The sequence below is a fragment of the Rhea pennata genome, chromosome 2, assembly GCF_028389875.1.
Source record: "Rhea pennata isolate bPtePen1 chromosome 2, bPtePen1.pri, whole genome shotgun sequence".
NCBI classification, from domain to species: Eukaryota; Metazoa; Chordata; class Aves; order Rheiformes; family Rheidae; genus Rhea; species Rhea pennata.
This window is the reverse complement of record NC_084664.1, coordinates 27,347,369-27,367,097: the sequence shown is the minus strand read 5'-3', so window position 1 is coordinate 27,367,097 and position 19,729 is coordinate 27,347,369. Positions and strand designations below refer to the sequence as shown.

The 19,729-nt window shown below is 38.8% G+C and overlaps 1 protein-coding gene across 4 annotated transcripts in view; it reads right to left on the bottom strand.

Annotated features, from left to right (window-relative positions):
- Positions 1–19,169, bottom strand: part of CASD1 (CAS1 domain containing 1) — a 38,690-nt gene extending 19,521 nt beyond the window's left edge. For 3 of the 4 annotated variants that reach the window (XR_009957573.1, XM_062569135.1, XM_062569136.1), the window contains exons 1-5: positions 18,941–19,169; positions 5,177–5,273; positions 4,332–4,452; positions 2,654–2,698; positions 269–331 (exon numbers count right to left, since the gene is read on the bottom strand). Coding sequence is in view for 3 of the 4 variants with exons in the window: in XM_062569135.1 (XP_062425119.1) it covers positions 269–331; positions 2,654–2,698; positions 4,332–4,452; positions 5,177–5,273; positions 18,941–19,073 (459 nt within the window). In the remaining variant the exon portion in view is untranslated. Of the gene's footprint in view, positions 1–268; positions 332–2,653; positions 2,699–2,796; positions 2,853–4,331; positions 4,453–5,176; positions 5,274–18,940 lie in introns of those variants that run through there. The other variant, XM_062569137.1, reaches the window with a different exon arrangement.
- Positions 19,170–19,729: the final 560 nt, after the last annotated feature.

The following is a 19,729-nucleotide window of genomic DNA, read 5'->3' as shown; positions in this document are numbered from 1 at the left end:
TGTTTTTTTTTTTTCATCCAAACAGTCACCCTTTAGAGACCTGGAGATATCAGAAAAAAATATGCCAGTAAACACTCCCCTTTCTTTATTTTTCTGTCATTTTTTAGATCTCTGGTACATAACTGAGTGAATATTTATGACTTGCTGCAGTTACTGCTAAGAGTTCAATCCTTTGTTCAGTTACAGTGGTGCACATGAAAATGAAAGAGGTAACATTCTTCAGTTAGTTGCTGTATTTTCCTAAAGTAAATATATTTTCATAACAAACCTCAGTCCAAGATTTGATACGCTGTCTCATAGAGCCATTAACTTCTGGATACCACAGAAAATCCTGTAAAACAAATGCAGATATACTTTGTAAGCATTAACATAAGCAATAGATTAATAACAAAAATTCAGAAAACTGAATTAACTAAGTAATTCAACTGTGAAGGAAAACTGCATGGCCCAGAGAAATTTCCTTTTTAATTAGCATGAAAAGCCTGACATCTCGGGGGGGGGGGGGGGGGGGGGGGAATTAAAAAATAAAACAAAACTTTGTTCTCTTGAAAAAAAAAGAAGATATTTCAATTTGTAGTTCAGGAGCCAGGATTTCACTGAGAAGGTGACTCTAGCTTCTGCCAAGTGTGATGTTCTGTTCTCCAATACTATCAGGGCTAAAATCAAGTTTGCATCTGTAACTTATTTATTCCAACCTGCTTTTTGTTCTATTTCCCACAGCTTTTACCAACAGATCTTTTCCCAGAATTTTACAGAAAAATAATGAGACTGTAAATTTGAGATTAGGATTTTCAAACTATAAGAAATCCTAACATTTAACACTACCACTTCATAAATAGTTAGCCATTTAAATCTTATAGTGTCATGGACATTTAATGCGTTACCTACTGACTCCTTTTTTCAGATGTTGTGATTAATCCACAGCTTTCATCTAGAAAGATAATCTATACTTTGGCCAGTGCTATTATGTCTCCCAGGTAAAGCCAGAGGATTACATAGCATCTAGCTACTACCTTAAACACTGAAGTACCAAAAGGATTACAAGATCACATCAAAGTGAAATGGAAAGGATTCCCTTTGAAAAAATAATTGCAAGGAAACTTCATAGCAGAATGCAGGAACCCTACTAGCAGAAAGGAAACATCTCTATATTCCATCTACACAGACCTAAAGATTTTAGTAGTTCACTTGAGACACGCTCTTAATTTGTTACTTGATAGGAATCTGTGTGAGATCCAGCAGCCATCTGCATGGTCTGGAGGACAGAAGGTCAGTATTATGAACACAAAGGACAAAATTGAACTGGCAACTTGGTCCCCAGTGACCTTCTCCTTTGTCAGTCAAATATTTTCCACTCTCAGATTACTAGTTTGGAGCCTTTCTGAATGTGAATATTCAGCTACCACACGAATAGTATCGACAGTAATATGGTATCAAATACGAGGAAGCAGAGTTTTGTTCTTGGAGCAGGAAAGTAGGAATATAATTCTTAATTACCCTGACATCTCCCAGACGCCCAAATCTGCCATCTCAAATCTTGCTGGTTAGACACCTATCCAGGATTAAAGAGTTTAAAAAGATACAGAGCTGAGTCAGGCTAAGCCAATATAAATCTGGACTTCTTCATCCTCTTCCTCCTGCCTTGTATTATGTCCTTTCCTTTTCAGCACTCAGATGTCCACATGATGAATCCCATCAGATCTGACTGAAAATGAACCTGACAAGATAAATTTTCAGCTGGATCAACTCCTAAATCAGTCCACTCTATAGCTACAGGACTACAGTGCAACACAGGAACATACTGTTCAGGGCAGAAGAGTGAGACAAAAGCTCAGTAGGCTTAAACTACCATGGGATCACACCCTAAATTTTATTGAGTAGCCTAAATCTTCTCTATGTGCCCAAACAGGTACTCAAAACTCACTCACAGACAGCTGAGCAAGTACACTGCTTATCTGGTTTTCATGAACAGAGAATGAGTTGTCTTCAGGGGATAAACAAATATACAACTAGCAGAGTCCTAGCATTGCTGACAGCCAGTACGGGAAGCAAAGAAAGCTACTGAGGACACCTTTGCAATTGCTGGGGCAGAGCAGAATGGAGCTCCCCACGCATTTTGTTTGTTTTCTTTTTTAAAAAATATCCACATTGTATCAACACTGTGGTTATTTTGTTATGCAGTAACAAAACATTCTTTCTAAGGAAGGAATACCTGCTGGGGTGATACAGGGAGCTCAATGGCAATTACAGCAATTACCACTCTGAGTAAGATAACCCCAGATATATATTCTTAGAGCTGTAAAAGAGTAAACTTTCCATTGAAAGTTATTCTTGGGAAGGTCAAATTATAAGATTTAGGAAAAAAAGAAGTTATACCCAGTACTTCCAGAGCTCCAGTTGAAAGCTACCATAGAATACTCAAAGCTAATAGTCTCTCAAAGAATCCTGTTCAAAATGTAACACATTAAGATATAGTTTGATATATTTTGCTGAAGATTTCTAAAGGATGTTGATTCTTCTCACACTTCTTTTGACCACTACAACACCTGCAGAAATGTGAAAAACTCCAGCTCTGACTGCAATTTGGATTACATTGTATACAACTATATATCCATTATTATGGCTTGCAATTTAATGCCAGATAAAAGCTTACCACTTTAATTGAAGCAGATTTATCTTCAAAAGGAATGTTTCCATGCTGTCAAAAAATGCAAAACATTAAAAACCAAGAAACAACCTTTCAGAAGAAAAGAAAATTATATTCATATGTCAACTTGACATTACAAGAAGATTTACCTTTGCTAGAAAGAATTTTTCTTGTACAGACTTGTCAGTATACCCATGCAAAACGTTGATGTTATTTTCTTGATAAAACATGCTACTCTCAGAGATGGTATTTTTTCTGGTAGAATTACATCCAAAGTCTGAAATGTTTTCTATTCACTTTGTTACAAAGGTATCATTACAAATTTTCCCACATTTTCTGCCCCAAAAGAGAAAAACTGGGACCTTTTCTTTTTTTCTTACCTTTTGTACACTTCCTTGTCCTAGCATTTCTTTTCATATACCTACATTCTTTGTAAACAACAGTTGAAACAGTTGTAATTAAAGAATAAAAAAAAAAAAAAAAAATCAGTTCAGGTAGAAATAAAGCCTGCAATGTATCATTCAGTTTGTTGAATGAAAAGATTATAAGAAATTATAATAGAAGTAGTCAGATACCCTTCACTACAGATTAAGGTATCTGTAGTTAAGATACCTACAGATCTTAATGGTAGGTAAGTTTTGACTATATTAAGACTATATACAATTTATGTATATATTATGACTATATACAATATTACTTTCAATGCTGGTCCAAAAGGACAAGTATATTTCTCTCACAGAAATTGAGATCTTCATTTCTTAAATATTTTACAAAAGATACCTCTCAGCTTGAAATCAGTTATACCACTCTAACACCTCAAAGATGCTTAACTCGCTCCCACTTTTGGGTAGTGACTTTAACCAACAGATCAGAACAGTTAACTCAAACTAACATCTTTTTTTGACAAGTGAAACATGCCTGCACACTGCCTATTAGATATACTGCCAGCTTGTGCTTCTAAACCACAGAAGTACTAATTGACAGATCTAATCTAAAGTTGAAAGTGAAACGTGTCTTTTCCCTTGCCTATGTACATAAATCCACAAAGGAAAAACCTAAGTATGATACATCAAAAGAAATTAACATTTTGTTCAAAAAAAGTACATACCTAAATACTTTCTTACTGTTTCCACCCACCAAGCTGTAGTTCCTATTGCATTTTGTGAAATTCAAACTGCTTTTCAGCAGCTGTAAAACAGACAGGTAAAACTGGAAGCTGTTTTTAGTTTCAGCCTCAAGTTAGACCTGGAAATCACTCAATGCCCCAAGGATTTTTATGGTCAGATTAGGTCAGCAATTTAACTGACATATAAAATGACAAATTATAAGCTATGAATTACTACTGGCTAAAAACACAGAGTGAATAATCACTTCTCATCAAGAAGCCAAATATGAAGGACAAGCTGCTATGAGACAACTCAACTTCATTAATTCATTCCCAGACTGCTGCAAGCTTTCTCTAAAGCTTTCTTGTCCACTTCTCAGACTGCCAATCATTTCATTAATACCCAAACAATTATCTTGGCCTAGTCTTGTTCTTCTCCAAAACACCTTTTTGTCGTTCTTCTTCCTGATTCCTAGCCTGCAAACAGTGTAATTTCTTGCTTTTTTGAAGTCTGGAGAAGAGTTAAGAGGCAAATTGGGAGGAAATAAACAAAAATAACAACAAAAACAGCCCTCTTACCTTATTTCCTTCTTCTTTGACTTGAGGATTTATGAGTTTTATAAACGAATAAAACAGCTGTCGAATTCTAGAATCTCCTATAAATGCAATATGTTTGTCTATAAGGCAATTTTTTGCTTCACTGTAAAAACAAAACAACAACATGTATTTCAGAGAAATTTGTACTATTTTATGGAAAAGTCTTGGAAGAAATCTATAGAGCAATATAGAAATATAAGGAACAGTAAATCCATTTTAAAACATGCCAAATTAATTAAAAATGAAAAATAATTTGCATACAAATGAAAATGAACTCTCCTGCTAATGTGATTAGACAGGCTTTCCCATTACATGGTGCTAGAAACAAAGGAGTTTCAAAATGGTAATACACACTCTAATTTTGAAAAATAAAGTTCTCTTACTAGTGTTAATTAAAAAACAAGGTGACTAGTAATTTTATTGATAGTTGTTTGACAGAATTCTTCAGGAGATAATTACTTTTACTATATATTTAGCTACTTGGGATTCTAAAAATAATTACAGTATTTTCCCTCAACAATATGAAAGCGACATACAAAGTTTTGCAGTCTCTTGCATGATCTTGTGGTTCTCCAAAACAATTATTAGTACTATTGCCACTAGCATTTATTTGTACTTTAGCAAATAAACTCAATTATGGTGAGCATTGTAGACAAATATATTAACTACAATGAAAAAGCCTTCTTCTGATAAATGGTACATTTTGGAGTAATTCTAGAGAATCAGCTATAATGTGAAAAACACGAGACTGTAATAACTAAAACCGCAGTCTAACAACCATTTGTCTTTCCAGGCAAATGAAAATCCAAAACTAAGAATTTCCTTACCTATTTTTGTACTTGTGCATCATACAGCTGTGGGGCTGCCATACTTTTTCTCCAAGAAATCTTCCACTGGACATAAGATACTCGCATGTGTCATCACCTTTAAAGTGTTACATTAAGATTAGAATTCAGGTACCCCCCACAAAAAAAAGAAAAAAGTTAAAACAGCATTCTGCTGCATTTTAAAAACACCCTGCCAATATCTGAAACACACAAGAATCCCAGCAATAGTAACCAGATTTAACTTACTGTAAGAACACTTCGCACAAGTTTTCTGCGAATAGTCCTGTTGCTTATACCACATCTCTCCAAAACATTCCTCTAACCCACAAAATGATAGGGTCAAATTTCTGCTGTTGGAAAGATGCTGGAATAGCATTTGTGACTGCAGAATAAAACATGCCAATCCACTGTGCTATCTATTATTCAAGAGTATACTAGTATAAAATAATTAACTCTTAAAAATAATAATCTTCTACAAAGAATTAGCATACGCTGTGTCTTGTATAGATATGAATCCTAAAATGAGGTTTGCAAGAAGGTCTATTATATCTCCTTTTTTTAAAGCATATATACCACCTTAGAGAAGCTGAAATTAAATGCTACATTACTACACAAAAATAGTTTTACACAAGAACTCTGAATTGCAGCTACCTTTTCTAGTCTAGAAGTTGCACGTTAAATACGATTGATCACCTTGCAGGTGGTAATTTTTCAGGTCATTTTAAGCTCATTAACCTCAGCTATGAAATCAGCAGCTATCAGCTTTCAATAGACTCCGCACCAGATTCCACTGTGATATAAACTCAAGGCAGGCAAAGCTGCTTGCCCCGAGAGGAACTGCCCTCCAGCATTTCTGTCATACTTGGCATTTCAGACCATGACAAACAGGAAAACTGTGGTAAACGAAACGGCAATTACCTACGGTGGCTTGTGCAGAAACAATGTACCACAAAACCCCTACTTAGTATTTTCTGCGAAGTCTTAACTTGATTACACTCAATGGCGAATTTCCCTTTAATTCAGTGAAATCTGTGTTAATTCTAAAGAATGCGGCTTTTTCCACCCACTCTTCAGGGCTACTGTAAACCACAAATAAGAAGAAAGAGACACTTGCTGACTATTCCAACTATTAAGACAAAATCTGAAGCTTTATGTAGAACTGTCAATTAATTCAGGTGAACAGGGAGTGATGGAGGTAGTGTGAGGTCTGAGGGAACAGGAATTTAAAAGGCACTGCTGACATCGAATGAGACCCAAGCTGACATCCTAAAAGATCAATGTTACAGTAAAATTTTTAGGAAAAAAAAGAGACAGAACCATGATAGCACACACCATGAGCTTAAACAAAGCCTTCTACATGTCCAAAACCCAACGAAGAGGATAGAGGAGAAAAAGATACCCCGGTAAGGCTTTTTATGCAACATTCTGATATGAAAACCTAAGTGTTGACCATAGTCAGAGCTAAGGTAGCCTGACAAACAGCATAAGAGTTGTTTTTTTTTATTATTTTTTTTTAAATAAAGCAATGTTGGAATTCTGAGGGAAGCAGTTCTGCAGATGCATTAGTACTTCCGCACAGAATGCAAAAAAATGACTATTTTGTGATAAAAGGAATCAAATTATTTGAAAAAAATGCAAGAAAAAAAAGGTGGGAAAAAAACTAATTGCAAAGGTACTCTGCTAAAGAGGCCATGCCTCTAAATTCCTTTTTTTTTTTTTTTTAATTTGAGGATATTTTTGTTCAACAGGTATTCAAAGCTGCATGATCTTTACTTCTCATTCTTCTTTACAGGAAGAAAATATCTGAGTGCTCATATTTGCAGCTGTTGTAATATCCAGAGAGCTCCACTGGAGAGAAAACAAATACTTTGAATCATATTTGCACTGGTTAATTACTTAGCTCCTTTCATTTACATTTTTAATACAAAATAATTCAAATCTGGAGACAAGCCATTGTAAATACAATGATATTAGATAACAGTTTCCGTAGAAAGTCTGCTTAGCAGAAAACTGTACAAAAGCTAAAAGCTAAAATTTACGGACAAAGACCTATTTTGGTAAACATAAATAAATAAAAGAAATAAGAATCTCATGCCCTCTTAATGTCTTCTATATATTGTATTTTTCATTTAAATAGAGCACTAATTTTATAAGAGTAAAATTTATTTTATTTCAGCTAAAAATTTCGTGAGCTGTAAATACCAAGATTAAAGCAGTGACCTGGAATGGTTTACTCAGTGGTAGTCCACAGGTCTAATTTACCATCTTCTTTCTCCGCTGCATAGCGGAGTGGCACCCCACTCTTCATTAGGCTCTCAAAGGCAACATGTTCCACAGAGTATCTGCAAACAACTAGCAGTGTGTACATTTGGAAATTACTGAAAGAATTAGTTGAAATGCATTTTGGACACTGAGGAGATTAAATGCACACTTTAAGTCTTGTGTTTAAAAAAAGGTTTGATTTATTTATTTAATATAAATTAGTGTCCAGTCATAAAAAACAGAAACAAGACCACAGGACATAAAAATAAAAAACAATGGGATAAGAAAACTTTTTGAACTCTAGGAATTATCTGCGTTTAAATTCATATAATTTTCAAACTAGAACAACCTTGAAAAACCAGAAGAGATCTTGAGGAGAAAGAAAGTGGATTTCTCAGGCTCAAAGTTAAGCATGTACAGAAGTGCTTAACAATGCTGGGGACACATTTAATTTTTTACTGAAAGCATCAGTCCTCCTTAGCAATGATTACTTATTTGTACTTCAAAGCATTACTATGAATGTTTTAAGTCATTTATTATCAAATATATGATATTATATATTTATAATATATAATATTTATAAGTAAATCATACAAAAATACTGGCAAAACGTTAAGACTTCTAGGATAGGAAACCACAATAGCTTATCTTTATGGAAAGTCTGTACTAAGCTTAACCTGCATGGGAATTAGTTGAATCCTCTGAAGACTACTACTTAAATAAATTCTGTAGACAAATAATGCCTATTTAACATTCCTCTTCAATAGTACACAACACAAACTATGTTTTAATCTAGTGTAAACAAGGGCTTTTCTCCTTCCAGGTGCCATTCTGCACTAATTCTCGTATGTTCTCTCTCTCTCTTTTTGCTTTATTTTTTTATTTTTTATAAATAAGGCATAAAAAATTTGGAAAATGATGTCTTATATCTGTAATTTCCCAACACTGGGAAGAAACTGTGAAGACAGCATCATTACTGAAATTATTTTTCTATAAACATTTTAAATCTGGGGGAAAAAACTCAGAAAGCACAATCACTTGTTAGTTTTCAACTACCTTGCAACTTAACCAACGTGATCCCTCACAAACAAAAATTATTTAATGCCTAGAAGCACAAAGGAAAGAAAATATATGTATGCATGCACGTTTGGAGCAGTACTAGCAACCCCGCAGAAGTGAGGTATTGGAAAGCATGGGAAGTTAATGTTAAGAGGTGTCACTCAGTCCTGCACAAATCAATACAGTCATTGGTCAATGAGCACAGCAAGTGCTTTTGACAATCACGGAGACGGAATATTTTGCTCAAAAACACACTGCCGAAGGATTCCTTCAACACCTCCCTCCGCTAAAATTGCAAGTAAGGCCAAAATGTTTTAATTGTTTTAAGTCAATCTAAGTGCAAGTGGCTGCCGAGAGTGCCTTCTCCCTCGTGGCAGCACGGGCAGTGGCTCAGCCTGAGCCGGGCCACGTAACCAGGCCGAATCATTCCGCCACTGCCCCAGAGTCTCCACCGCCCAGGGAAAGGTCAGGAGCAGATGCCTCAGCACAACAGCCCCTTTGGGGGCAACGTGTATTTAGGCGGACTAAAGAAATCATTGCAGGTTCTCATCAGTCACACTTGGCCACTTAAGACCTATGCAAATACTTCACACTATGCGCTGAAATGTTTTAAAAATACACTCTAACCACAAAGTTTAAACTATAAAATTTAAAATTTCACTGCTTCAGCAATAACAAAGTGTGAGCTTGACAGTTCAAAAGTTAGCACTTCGATCTGCGATAGTTCGAACACTCATTATATACACTAAAAAAAATTGGCCTTAACTAACTATGATTATTTGAATGTTTCAGTGTGTCCCATAAATGCGTATTTCCCCCCAAATAAAAGTGAACTCCCTTTAAATATCCATGAAATTATTTGAAATAAGTAAAAACTTCTGGACCAAGTATTTCCTAAAGTAGGCATGAAACATTAAATAAGGTATAAAATCTCTCTTTCCTCAAGAAAATGTTTAGTAAAATATATGTTAAAAAATAAACAAACATGGACATATTAGATCTTTGCCTCAAAGTAAGACTATAAACCACATCATTTTCCATTATCCCACAATTATTTAGTATAGTAGCTTTCATAATTCAAATGTCCATCAAGAAACTTGAAAAGCCAGGAGATATGAATCTCTCAAAACGACAGAGTAAACCTGCTTTAATGCCTAAACGGATGACAGGAACAACTCTATTCTTCCAATAAATAAAGGACTAGGATCTTCAGAAACCTGTATGACCATAGATCTTTCCAGATTATCTTGCAGATTATCTGCACCACACACTGGCAAAGTTATTGATACTCTAATTTGTGAACTGATACTTATCTGCCTGCTTTTCCACAATCCACCTCAAAAAAACAAAAGGTAAGACTCCCATCAATGAAGTTGGAAAAATATTACAAAAAGGATAAAACAAAATACATGTTTAAAGTATAGGTGACACCCAAAACTAATTCTCTGTTATTTAGGACACAAAAAAGCACATCTCAGACATAGAACTACCAATAACGCAGCACTTGAATGTTGCTTCTTGGAGCAGAACATAAAATTAGTATGGGGGAAGGAAGAACTGGCAGCTAAAGACATCCTCTGTCCTTTCCTTCCCTCTCAAAACTCCTCCTTCCTGTTTTCATGAGAGTCAGGAAAGGGCATGGAGAAAAGACTGTATTGCAAATGTTACTTCTTGGCTTATTTATCCTACAATTTCAGCAACAGTTATAAAACATTGTAAATAATAACACTTGATCATAAGCTCTTCATTTTTTTTTATTTCAAAACACAACTGTTAGAAGCAGACTTCTCTTCTTTTCCTTGAACTTCATTTCATTACCACTACTATTGAATCATGAGGGCTGTGCTGCCATTCAGAGAGACCTGGACAGGCTGGAGAGATCTGGACAGGCTGGAGAGCTGGGTGGAGGGGAACCTCCTGAGGTTCAACAAGGGCAAGTGCAGGGTCCTGCACCTAGGGAGAAATAACCTTAGGCACCAGTACAAGCTGGGGGCTGACCTGCTGGAGAGCAGCTCTGCAGAGAAGGGCATGACAAATTGACCATGAGCCAGCAATGTGCCCTTGTGGCCAAGAAAGCAAATGGTCTCCTGGGGTGCATTAGGAAGATTGTTGCCAGCAGGTGGAGGGAGGTGATCCTGCCCCTCTACTCATCCCTGGGGAGGCCTCATCTCGAGCGCTGTGTCCAGTTCTGGGCTCCCCAGTCCAAGAGAGACATGGAGCTACTGGAGAGAGTCCAGTGTAGGGCTACAAAGATGATCAGAGGGCTGGAGCACCTGCCCTACGAGGAACAGCTGTGAGAGCTGGGCCTCCTCAGCCTGGGGAAGAGAAGACTGAGGGGGGATCTTATCCATGTGTACAAGTACCTGAAGGGAGGGTGTCAAGGGGATGGGGACAAACTCTTTTCAGTTGTCCCATGTGACAGGACAAGAGGCAATGGGCAGAAATTGAAGCACAGGAAGTTCCGCCTGAGCGTGAGGGTGAATTTCTTCCCTGTTAGAGTGACGGAGCACTGGCACAGGTTGCCCAGAGAGGTTGTGGAGTCTCCTTCTCCGGAGATCTTCAAGGCCCGCCTGGATGCAACCCTGTCTAACGTGCTCTAGGTGACCCTGCAGAGCAGGGAGGTTGATCTCCAGATGATCTCCAGAGGTCCCTTCCAACCTTGCTGATTCTGTGATTCTATGACTACTAAAAAGGCTGGAATAATATGAAGGCTTTAAAGAAGTCTGGACAAACTTCTCAGAGCCATATTTCTGAGTTTGGTCTCATTCTCCACGAACACCCACACATGACACACACTTATAATAATTGGGATTTAATAAAATGATCATCCTTTGACCTCCATCTCAGTTGTAGGAGCTCTTGGTTAGGCAGATTTTGAAACACAGAAGAGAAATGTATGCTTAAAATGTATATAAAATACATACATAGTGATCTCATTTTTTATCATCAATGGGACTCCATTAGTCTCTTCTGGGTAGTTCAGCGACAAATTCACCCATAACCTCCCAAGCAAATGCTTGGGATACCACAAACCGAACTGACATTTCCTTCCTAATCACAAAGCACATGCACTATGTTTCAAACCGATTTATTACTTCACAGCAGTTATAGGATGTGATAATTTCCCTGCCATGGGAGGCCACATGCTTCTAACAGGAGTTAGAAATTAGTTTACACGAGTTCCCATGAAAGTATGCTGGCACTGCAGGTGTAGGCTCAACTCAGGAATTTCCAAAAAGGTAGTTTCTGTCATTCTCCTACTTTTCAACCAGTACAGATCACTGCAGGTCAGCAATACAATATTTCCTTCTAGTCAATGCTTGCTTCATTAGTACAGTGCCTTTTCTGGGCACATCTAGGACAGGATTTTTTCAGAAGCAGTTTATCAACGCCTTTCTTCTCCTCTTCCAACTGCTACTGCCTACAAGACAGCTGCTGATCCTGCTGCCAGAACTCCTGTAAAAGGAGCTCAGAAAACAGCAGATGACTTGCAAAGCTGAACCTTCATATACTTTTTACATAGATTATGTTGGCATATCCCAGATTTGTTGGGCAGACATCTTCTTAGTAGAAACCATAAGTTCAAAATGACCAAATTTTTAGTTTTTCTTAATCATTTAAAATAAAGTAATTTTTCCCTTCCTCGGCTTTCAAACAAAATAATTTGTAAGTTGTTCAAAAAGAAATTTTCATAAATATTTTCAAAATCAACAAACTCATGTTGCTTGCAATTAGATTATGAGAACAGATGAATTAGATTTATTACAGAAATGACTACAAAAACTCAATTTTACAGAGGATGAAAACTAGAAGGAGACATATCAAAAATATGTTATAAAAACACCACTAATTATGTATGCTTCCTTCTTGCTGAAGAAGACACATAAGAAAATACAGAGGGCTATTTGTGGCAGATCAATGGTCAGATTAGCCTGATATCTTGTCTTCAACACTGGCCATAAGTCGATGGTTTGGGAAGAGTAAGAAGAGGGCAATCATATATGATATTCCTGTCTAATATTCTTCCAACTATGTTCAGTGCAGGGACTTCCTGAGCTGGACACAGTTTCTAAATATCTTCTAATCTTCAGCAGATATCTTTCCCACAAAGTCATCTAGTCTGCTCTTGAATTTTTAGCATCCACAGCATTCTTACGTAGGAGGATGCCATACTCAACAGCTGCTGCTTGAAGAATCACCCCCTCCGTTTCTTTGTTTTAAATATGGTTTCCCCCAGTTTTGATATTCCCTAGTTTTTGTACTGGAAGAGATAGCCCACACTCAGGTCTATCATGATTTAAAGACCACTGACAAATCCTTCCTCAGTCATTTCTTTTCAAGACTGAAGAATCTCAGTTTACTAATTCTTCATAGCAGAAAATGTTTCTTATCTTGAGTTCAAGACATAAGCTGAGTAGCTGTATACTTAAGGTACAAAAAGCCTCTTCCTCCAAGTCTCCCAAGATCTTATACAGATGAACTATTAGATTTATATATAGTATGAACATTCAAACTGTGCCAAAAAGGATTTTGATCATCAAAAATTAAGCAATACTAGAAATTATACACTGTAGGTCTCTTTGCATTTATACATTACATTACAGTCTAATTACATGAACATATTCTACTCTTCTACAATTCCCATTTCTCATTCAATAGAGAAGAATGAGAAAGCTGTGTATACACTACACAAAGTCTACATGAACATACAGTTATTTCCTCATAGTCTTATTTAAAAGTGCATCATCTTAGAGACAAACTGTTTCAAGACATTTATGACTATTTCCAGGAGAAACTGAAGCTATATTATCCACCCTGCTGTTTCACTCCTCTATTTTACAGTTGCAAAAACTACTACACATTTCTCTAGTAATATAGCAAGTGAAGGCAATGTAGAGCGCAAATACTAAGAGCTGGCAATACAGGTCAGCGTGCAGACTTCAGAGCACTCAGAAGAGCCAATTTTTCAAGTATAAGCAATGAGCGACAACAAATCATAACCGCAGCCAATATGCCACATCATCAAAATCACCCACAAAAAAAAAAATCAACCTCCATCCTACAGTATGCTTACTGAAATCACATTCCAAACATGATGCACAGTATAAAAATGATTTTAACATACGCACATATACAGATAATATTTTAGGTCACAGAATTAGACTTTCTTTCCTAACTCCTTCCTAACTCCCAATACTGAGTATCTTACTGAATATCTTACTATTTCATCTGCCAGAAAGTTTCTGAAAGTCATTAGGAGCATTACTAATGTCTGATGTCTTTCTTTAAAAACACAACTAGAAGTTGTTAAGGGAAGATGAGGGTGGAGAATGAAAAAAGAGTGAAACAGCAGCTGAGATGGTAGATCAGAGATTACAGGCAAAAGAGAGCATCCAGAAATGCCAGTGTTACATAAGAGATGAACTACTTGAATAAAACAGCAGCTAAAGAATCACTTTCTTTTTAATACACTATACATGCCTCTTAACCATTAATAAGAACTTCATCTTTAAAAAAGACTGCGAAAAGAAACTCAAATGTCATTCTGTAGACAAAACGGATCATTTTGTGAAGTTCCTCCATGCTTTACAATATCTGTCCAAAAAATTACATTTTATTATGTTGCACTCATATATACTAAGGTATAATTATACAAAGAGTATGATTTCTCTGAATTTTATTATGCTCATTTAGTTTATAATTCCTCAGTATTATGTTTTTTCTATTGAATTTGTGGAATTTCAACGTCTTCATTTAGTGCCTGAACACATTACATTTCATAGTAGATTGTCTACTGTGAGAAAGTATACCTCTATTTCAAAGAGGCAGAATTCCAACTGTTCACAATTATTTGAAATAAACATGGTAATCAGTGACTATTCTAAGAATGCAAAATTTTAAACAAAGAGTTATTTCACAGAATCACAGAATGGTTGAGATTGGAAGGGACCTCTGGAGATCATCTAGTCCAACCCCCTTGCTCAAGCATCATCACCTAGAGCATGTTAGACAGGATCACATCCAGATGCGGTTTGAGTATCTCCAGAGAAGACGACTCCACAACCTCTCTGGGCAACCTGTTCCAGTGCTCCATCACTCTCACAGGGAAGAAATTTTTCCTCATATTCAGGTGGAACTTCCTGTTGTTCAATTTATGCCCACTGCCTCTTGTCCTGTCGCTTGACACCACTGAAAAGAGTGCAGCCCCATCCCCTTGACACCCTCCCTTCAGGTACTTGTACACATTGGTAAGATCCCCCCTCAGTCTTCTCTTCCCCAGGCTGAGGAGGCCCAGCTCTCGCAGCCATTCCTCGTAGGGCAGATACTTCAGTCCCCTAAGCATCTTTGTAGCCCTACACTGGACTCTCTCCAGTAGCTCCATGTCTCTCTTGGACTGGGGAGCCCAGAACTGGACACAGTACTCGAGATGAGGCCTCCCAAGGGCTGAGTAGAGGGACAGGATCACCTCCCTCAACCTGCTGGCAACAGTCTTCCTAATACACCCCAGGAGACCATTGGCTTTCTTGGCTACAAAAGCACATTGCTGGCTCATGGTCAGCTTGCTGTCCATCAAAACTCCCAAGTCCTTCTCTGCAGAGGTGCCTTCCAGCATGTCAATCCCTAGACTTTAGAGGTGTATAGAGTTATTTCCCCCTAGGTGCAGGAGAACCTTTCCAACAAGGTTCAAGACTATACCTTTGAAATACAATAGTAACTCAAAATACACAGTGCTATCTAACTCCACTGGCTATTACACAAACATTCAGTCAAATTAACGCTTTGAAGCTGCATGCAAATTAACTTTAAAACTTTTGCAAAAGTTTTAAATGGCCTTTAAATATGATAGCTTCCATTGCACCACTGAACATGATTTTGGGCTATCACAATCCAGCACAGCATTTTTTTCCTACAAATAACTTTTATACAGGCAAATTCTACTGGGAAGTGCAATCTAAAACATATATTTGCAAGACTGAAGCCACAATTAACTGAAGTCAATCAGATTTAAAAAAATGGAGCATTAACTAAAGCCTTACCCTAAAACAACTTCACAAAATGCACACACATTCTTGACTTTAATCAACGTCTCATGAATTTTTCAGGATTGCCATGAGAAAAAAAAATAGACAGCAATCGACAAAACATGATTCCTAAATCGAAAGAGATAAACTAGGCTAACTACCAAAAAAGTTATCCAATTACCAATCATACAAAATCTTAAAAATACAGACACACAGCAAACAAAATCTAATTACTAGTATTTTCACTCCTACTTAGGGTTAATGAGAAGCAGGGAATTGTATGAAAGCAGTCTTTATGTGCCTTTTGTGCTTCTAGCCTTTTTTTTTTAAACTACTTTACTGTTCTTTTTTAACCACCTTACCACTTTAGCTCCCCTGAAAAACACTAAAAAAAAAAACCCTACATTCTCTTGGAAATTCTTAGCACTTCCATGCTCGTCCCACAGAAAGAAGAATCTCTGACCAACCTTCCTCATTTGAATTGTTGAGGCAAAAATCACTGTACAACAAACTAGAAGCCTTAACATCCATGCACACATACAAACTCTTCCCTTGAAAACAGCGACAACTGAACAACAGAAACTCCTAGTGTCAACATGCATCTATGGTGTAAGTTTTGTTCTGTAAATTATAGATGACAGTGGAATAACAACTATTTTGACTTAACGCATAATTTCTATCTAAAGCTAGCTGTGGCCTTGGTCACTTTTTATACGCCTTATATGACACCAATATCTGGCCAAGATCATCAGAAACTTTTAACTTTATGAATGACATGTCTAATTTCAATGAATGTCTTATTTCAATCTAATTTTCTCCATTAATCAGGTAGTTGCTATTTCAACTAATATAAACTTTGGAATATCACTTTCTTCAGGTATTGAAGTTAAAACTTCTTGGAAAAAAAGTCACAAAATGAATTTCAATACTTTTTATTCATATGCAGTTCTCCTTCATTTCCTTCATATTCCTAGACACCTATGAAAGAGAGATAGCATCCAGATGGATGGCTAACCCACTGTTAAAATTTTTTGGGGGGGACCCTATTATGGCAGAATATATATTCCTGTGAAACTTTACCTTGCCTACTGTCCTTTTCCCAACAGCCACTAATGACAGATGCTGCAAGATGTAGTATAAAAACTAAGACAAGTACAGAGTGATTCCTTCCCCGTCATGGCCCAGCAGCCTGGATTCAGAGGTTCTAATGAGGCCATTTGTGTTTGCCTTCTTCACCTGATCCACACTCTTTGTATAAGGGGTTAGCGGACCCCTTTTTTGGATCTTTTTGGTATAAAATCTTGGCAACGGGTTAAAATTGTAATTTTGACTTGCGTGAAAAAAATACTTAATTCTGATTGTTTTAAATCTACTACCTGCTAATTTGTCTAGCTGTTGGTACTTCTTGTGTTATGAGACAACCATAATCATTCATCTTCCTCATGTAATTCATAATATTAGAGACCATTACTAGGTTACTCATTTTCTTTGCAGCCTAAAAAAAAAAAAAAAAAAAAAAAATCTTAATTTCATCACTTCTTATACGGAAGCTGCTTCATTCTTTTGATTATTTGTGTTGTTCTTTTGTGTAAGTTTTCCACATTGCTGTTATACCCTTGCTAAGAGGGAGTGACCAGCACCACTGAAGATATTCAAGATACAGGTTAGCTTTGGTTGTGCAATAGCACAGTGATTTAAAAAAAAAAAATCCCAAAATATTCTAACATTTTATTTGCTGAATTTCAGCTGTTTTTAAATCACTGAAAAGCTGCAGAATGATCTCTCAAACACATCTCCTTTCATGCAGCCTGAAAAAATGTGTATCTTCCATAAATGCTTTCACCTCACTTTCCCACTCTCCTTTTCTAAACCATTTACGAGTGTTTTGAATTTTATTTGTTCTTAGAAGACTCAGCTGGTAACTCTGCATTCATTCACACTCTATTCCTAAACTTTTAAGCAGTTATCAATGAGAAAACAGCTCTCTTATCCTCTAACAGTTTAAGGAAAGTAAAAGCTTTGTGCAATGGACCTTGTTGAAAGCTCTTGAAAATCCAAACTATACCAACCAGTTCAGAGAACTCTTAAAGTTTTGTGATAAATGACTTGACACCCACATTAACTCCGCCATCATACATCATATTTATCCATAGTCCAGTTTCAGACTAGTTTGCTTGACAAGGAAATCTCTATTTCCATAGCACAGTCCTGGAATCCCTCTTTAAGGGAAAGTATCACATTTGCTACCCTCCTTCCACTTGATTTAAACCTTATCACATAGGACAGTAAGTTCAGCACTTTATATTTGAACCCCTTTAGAATTAAGTAAATACTTCCATGTCTTGCAACTTGGTATTGCTCATTTTATTAGTTTTTTCTTTTTCTGGCACATCAGCTGGAGGATGAATCTAGGGAACTCTATCTGTGAAGAAAGGCTCCCTATGCCTTTCCACAATGAACAGTACTGCAGGGAGTACATTTTTATCTTCTGCTACAGCCTGATCTGCCTTGAATGTTGGCAGCGAAGCGTTAGTACGGAATGACACTGGTAGTCCTACGATAAACAAAGCTCCAGTGATCTATCTTTGGATAAACTTTCTGGTTTATCCCTAAAAATATACTACATTTATAAAAGTAAATCACAAATAAAAAGGGATTTCCTTTTCACTGTTTTCATTATTATTTACAGAGCACGCGAGATTCAGAGCTCTGGATCCTGAACATCCCATATACCCAAAGAACTGGAACCAGCAAAGTCCCCCAGAGGCCCCTTAACCGATGCGCATCGGTGAGGAGCCTGCTCACACGCTCCAGTGCTCCAGCCGAGGCTTTTAGACCAGTTACAGGCTTGCCTCCAACTACCAAAAAACACATAACACAAGCAAGCAGCTGTTTAATTTCCTACACCAAAGGCGCAACAGAGACAGCATTTTGTTATGCTTGCGACAACAGTTCAAACAGAAAAGGAGTGTATCCAACCAAACCTTGCATTAATTAAGATTTTAATGATTATCATTATTAGGGAAAGGTTATTACCCTTCCCACGTGCAAACATATGTCGGTCAAAGTCGCTCTCTATCCGTGCCGCTTCGCCTGCACCCGTACAGCAAGGCTGCACAACTGCTGTACACACGCGCGGGAAAGGCCTTACTATTCTGATTGCCCTAAAGGCACATAAATGATTAATTAAATAAATCGCACCACCGCGGGTCCAGGGGCAGCCCAGAGCTCCGCCTGGCCCAGGAGAGGCTGCGGGCGGCCGCGGGGGCTCCGCAGGGCGGCCCGGGCCGCGGCCCCCCCCCGGCTCCGCGGGCCCCCGGGCCGCCGCCGCCCGCGGCTCCCGCTCCGCCGCGGCTCCGGCTCCGCCTCCCGCTCCCGCCAGCCGCGGCCCCCCGCGGGCCGCCCGCGGCCGCCCCCTCACCTCGGTAGCGGCGGGAGGCGGCGTGGCAGGCGGCGAGGAGCAGGACGGCGGCCAGCGCCAGCGCCTTGGCGCTCCTCACGCTGAAGTAGTGGTTGATCTCCCGCTTGCCCAGGGTGTAGGCCTGCGCCGCCATCTTGGCTCCTCCATGACAACAGCGTGCGATGGAGCGGGCGGGCGCGGCGGGGCAGCACTGGGTCCCCGCGGGCGGCGAGGGGAGCCGCTGCCGCCGCTGCCGCCAGCGCCGCGGAGCGGGGCCCGACACCGCCGCGGCCGGCGAGGAGACGCCGCCCCGCTCCGGGCGTCGCCGCTTGCCCGCCGCCGCCAGCGGGCGGCCCCGGCGCCCGCCCCCGCCTGCCGCGCCGCGCCGCGCGGGCCGGGGGGCGGCGCGGCGCCTCGGAGCCGGCGGCCCCGCCGTCCCTGCCGCCGCCGGCTGCGGGGCCCGGGCGCGGGCGGGCGCTCGGGGGAGGGCCGCGGAGGTTGCGCAGGGTGGCAGCGCGCGTGTGCGCCGAGGGAAGCGAGGAGCCCGTGGTCGAGCCTCAGGCCCAGGGTAAAGCAGCGGCTTGGGGGGCTGTGAAATGCTTGTGTCTTCCCCGAGAGCCGGTACGAGCCTTCCTGTGCCAGCACTGCTAAAAAAAAAGGATAACTCCCCCCCCCATAATTGAATATCTAAATACTTACCATGAAGAAATGCGGAGTTTGAACTGAAAAGTCTAGTTTTCATTTTACCATCCTCCCATTTTCCTGCCATCCGAACAACCCTCTTTTGGAAGTTACAAAAGGGACAAAAAA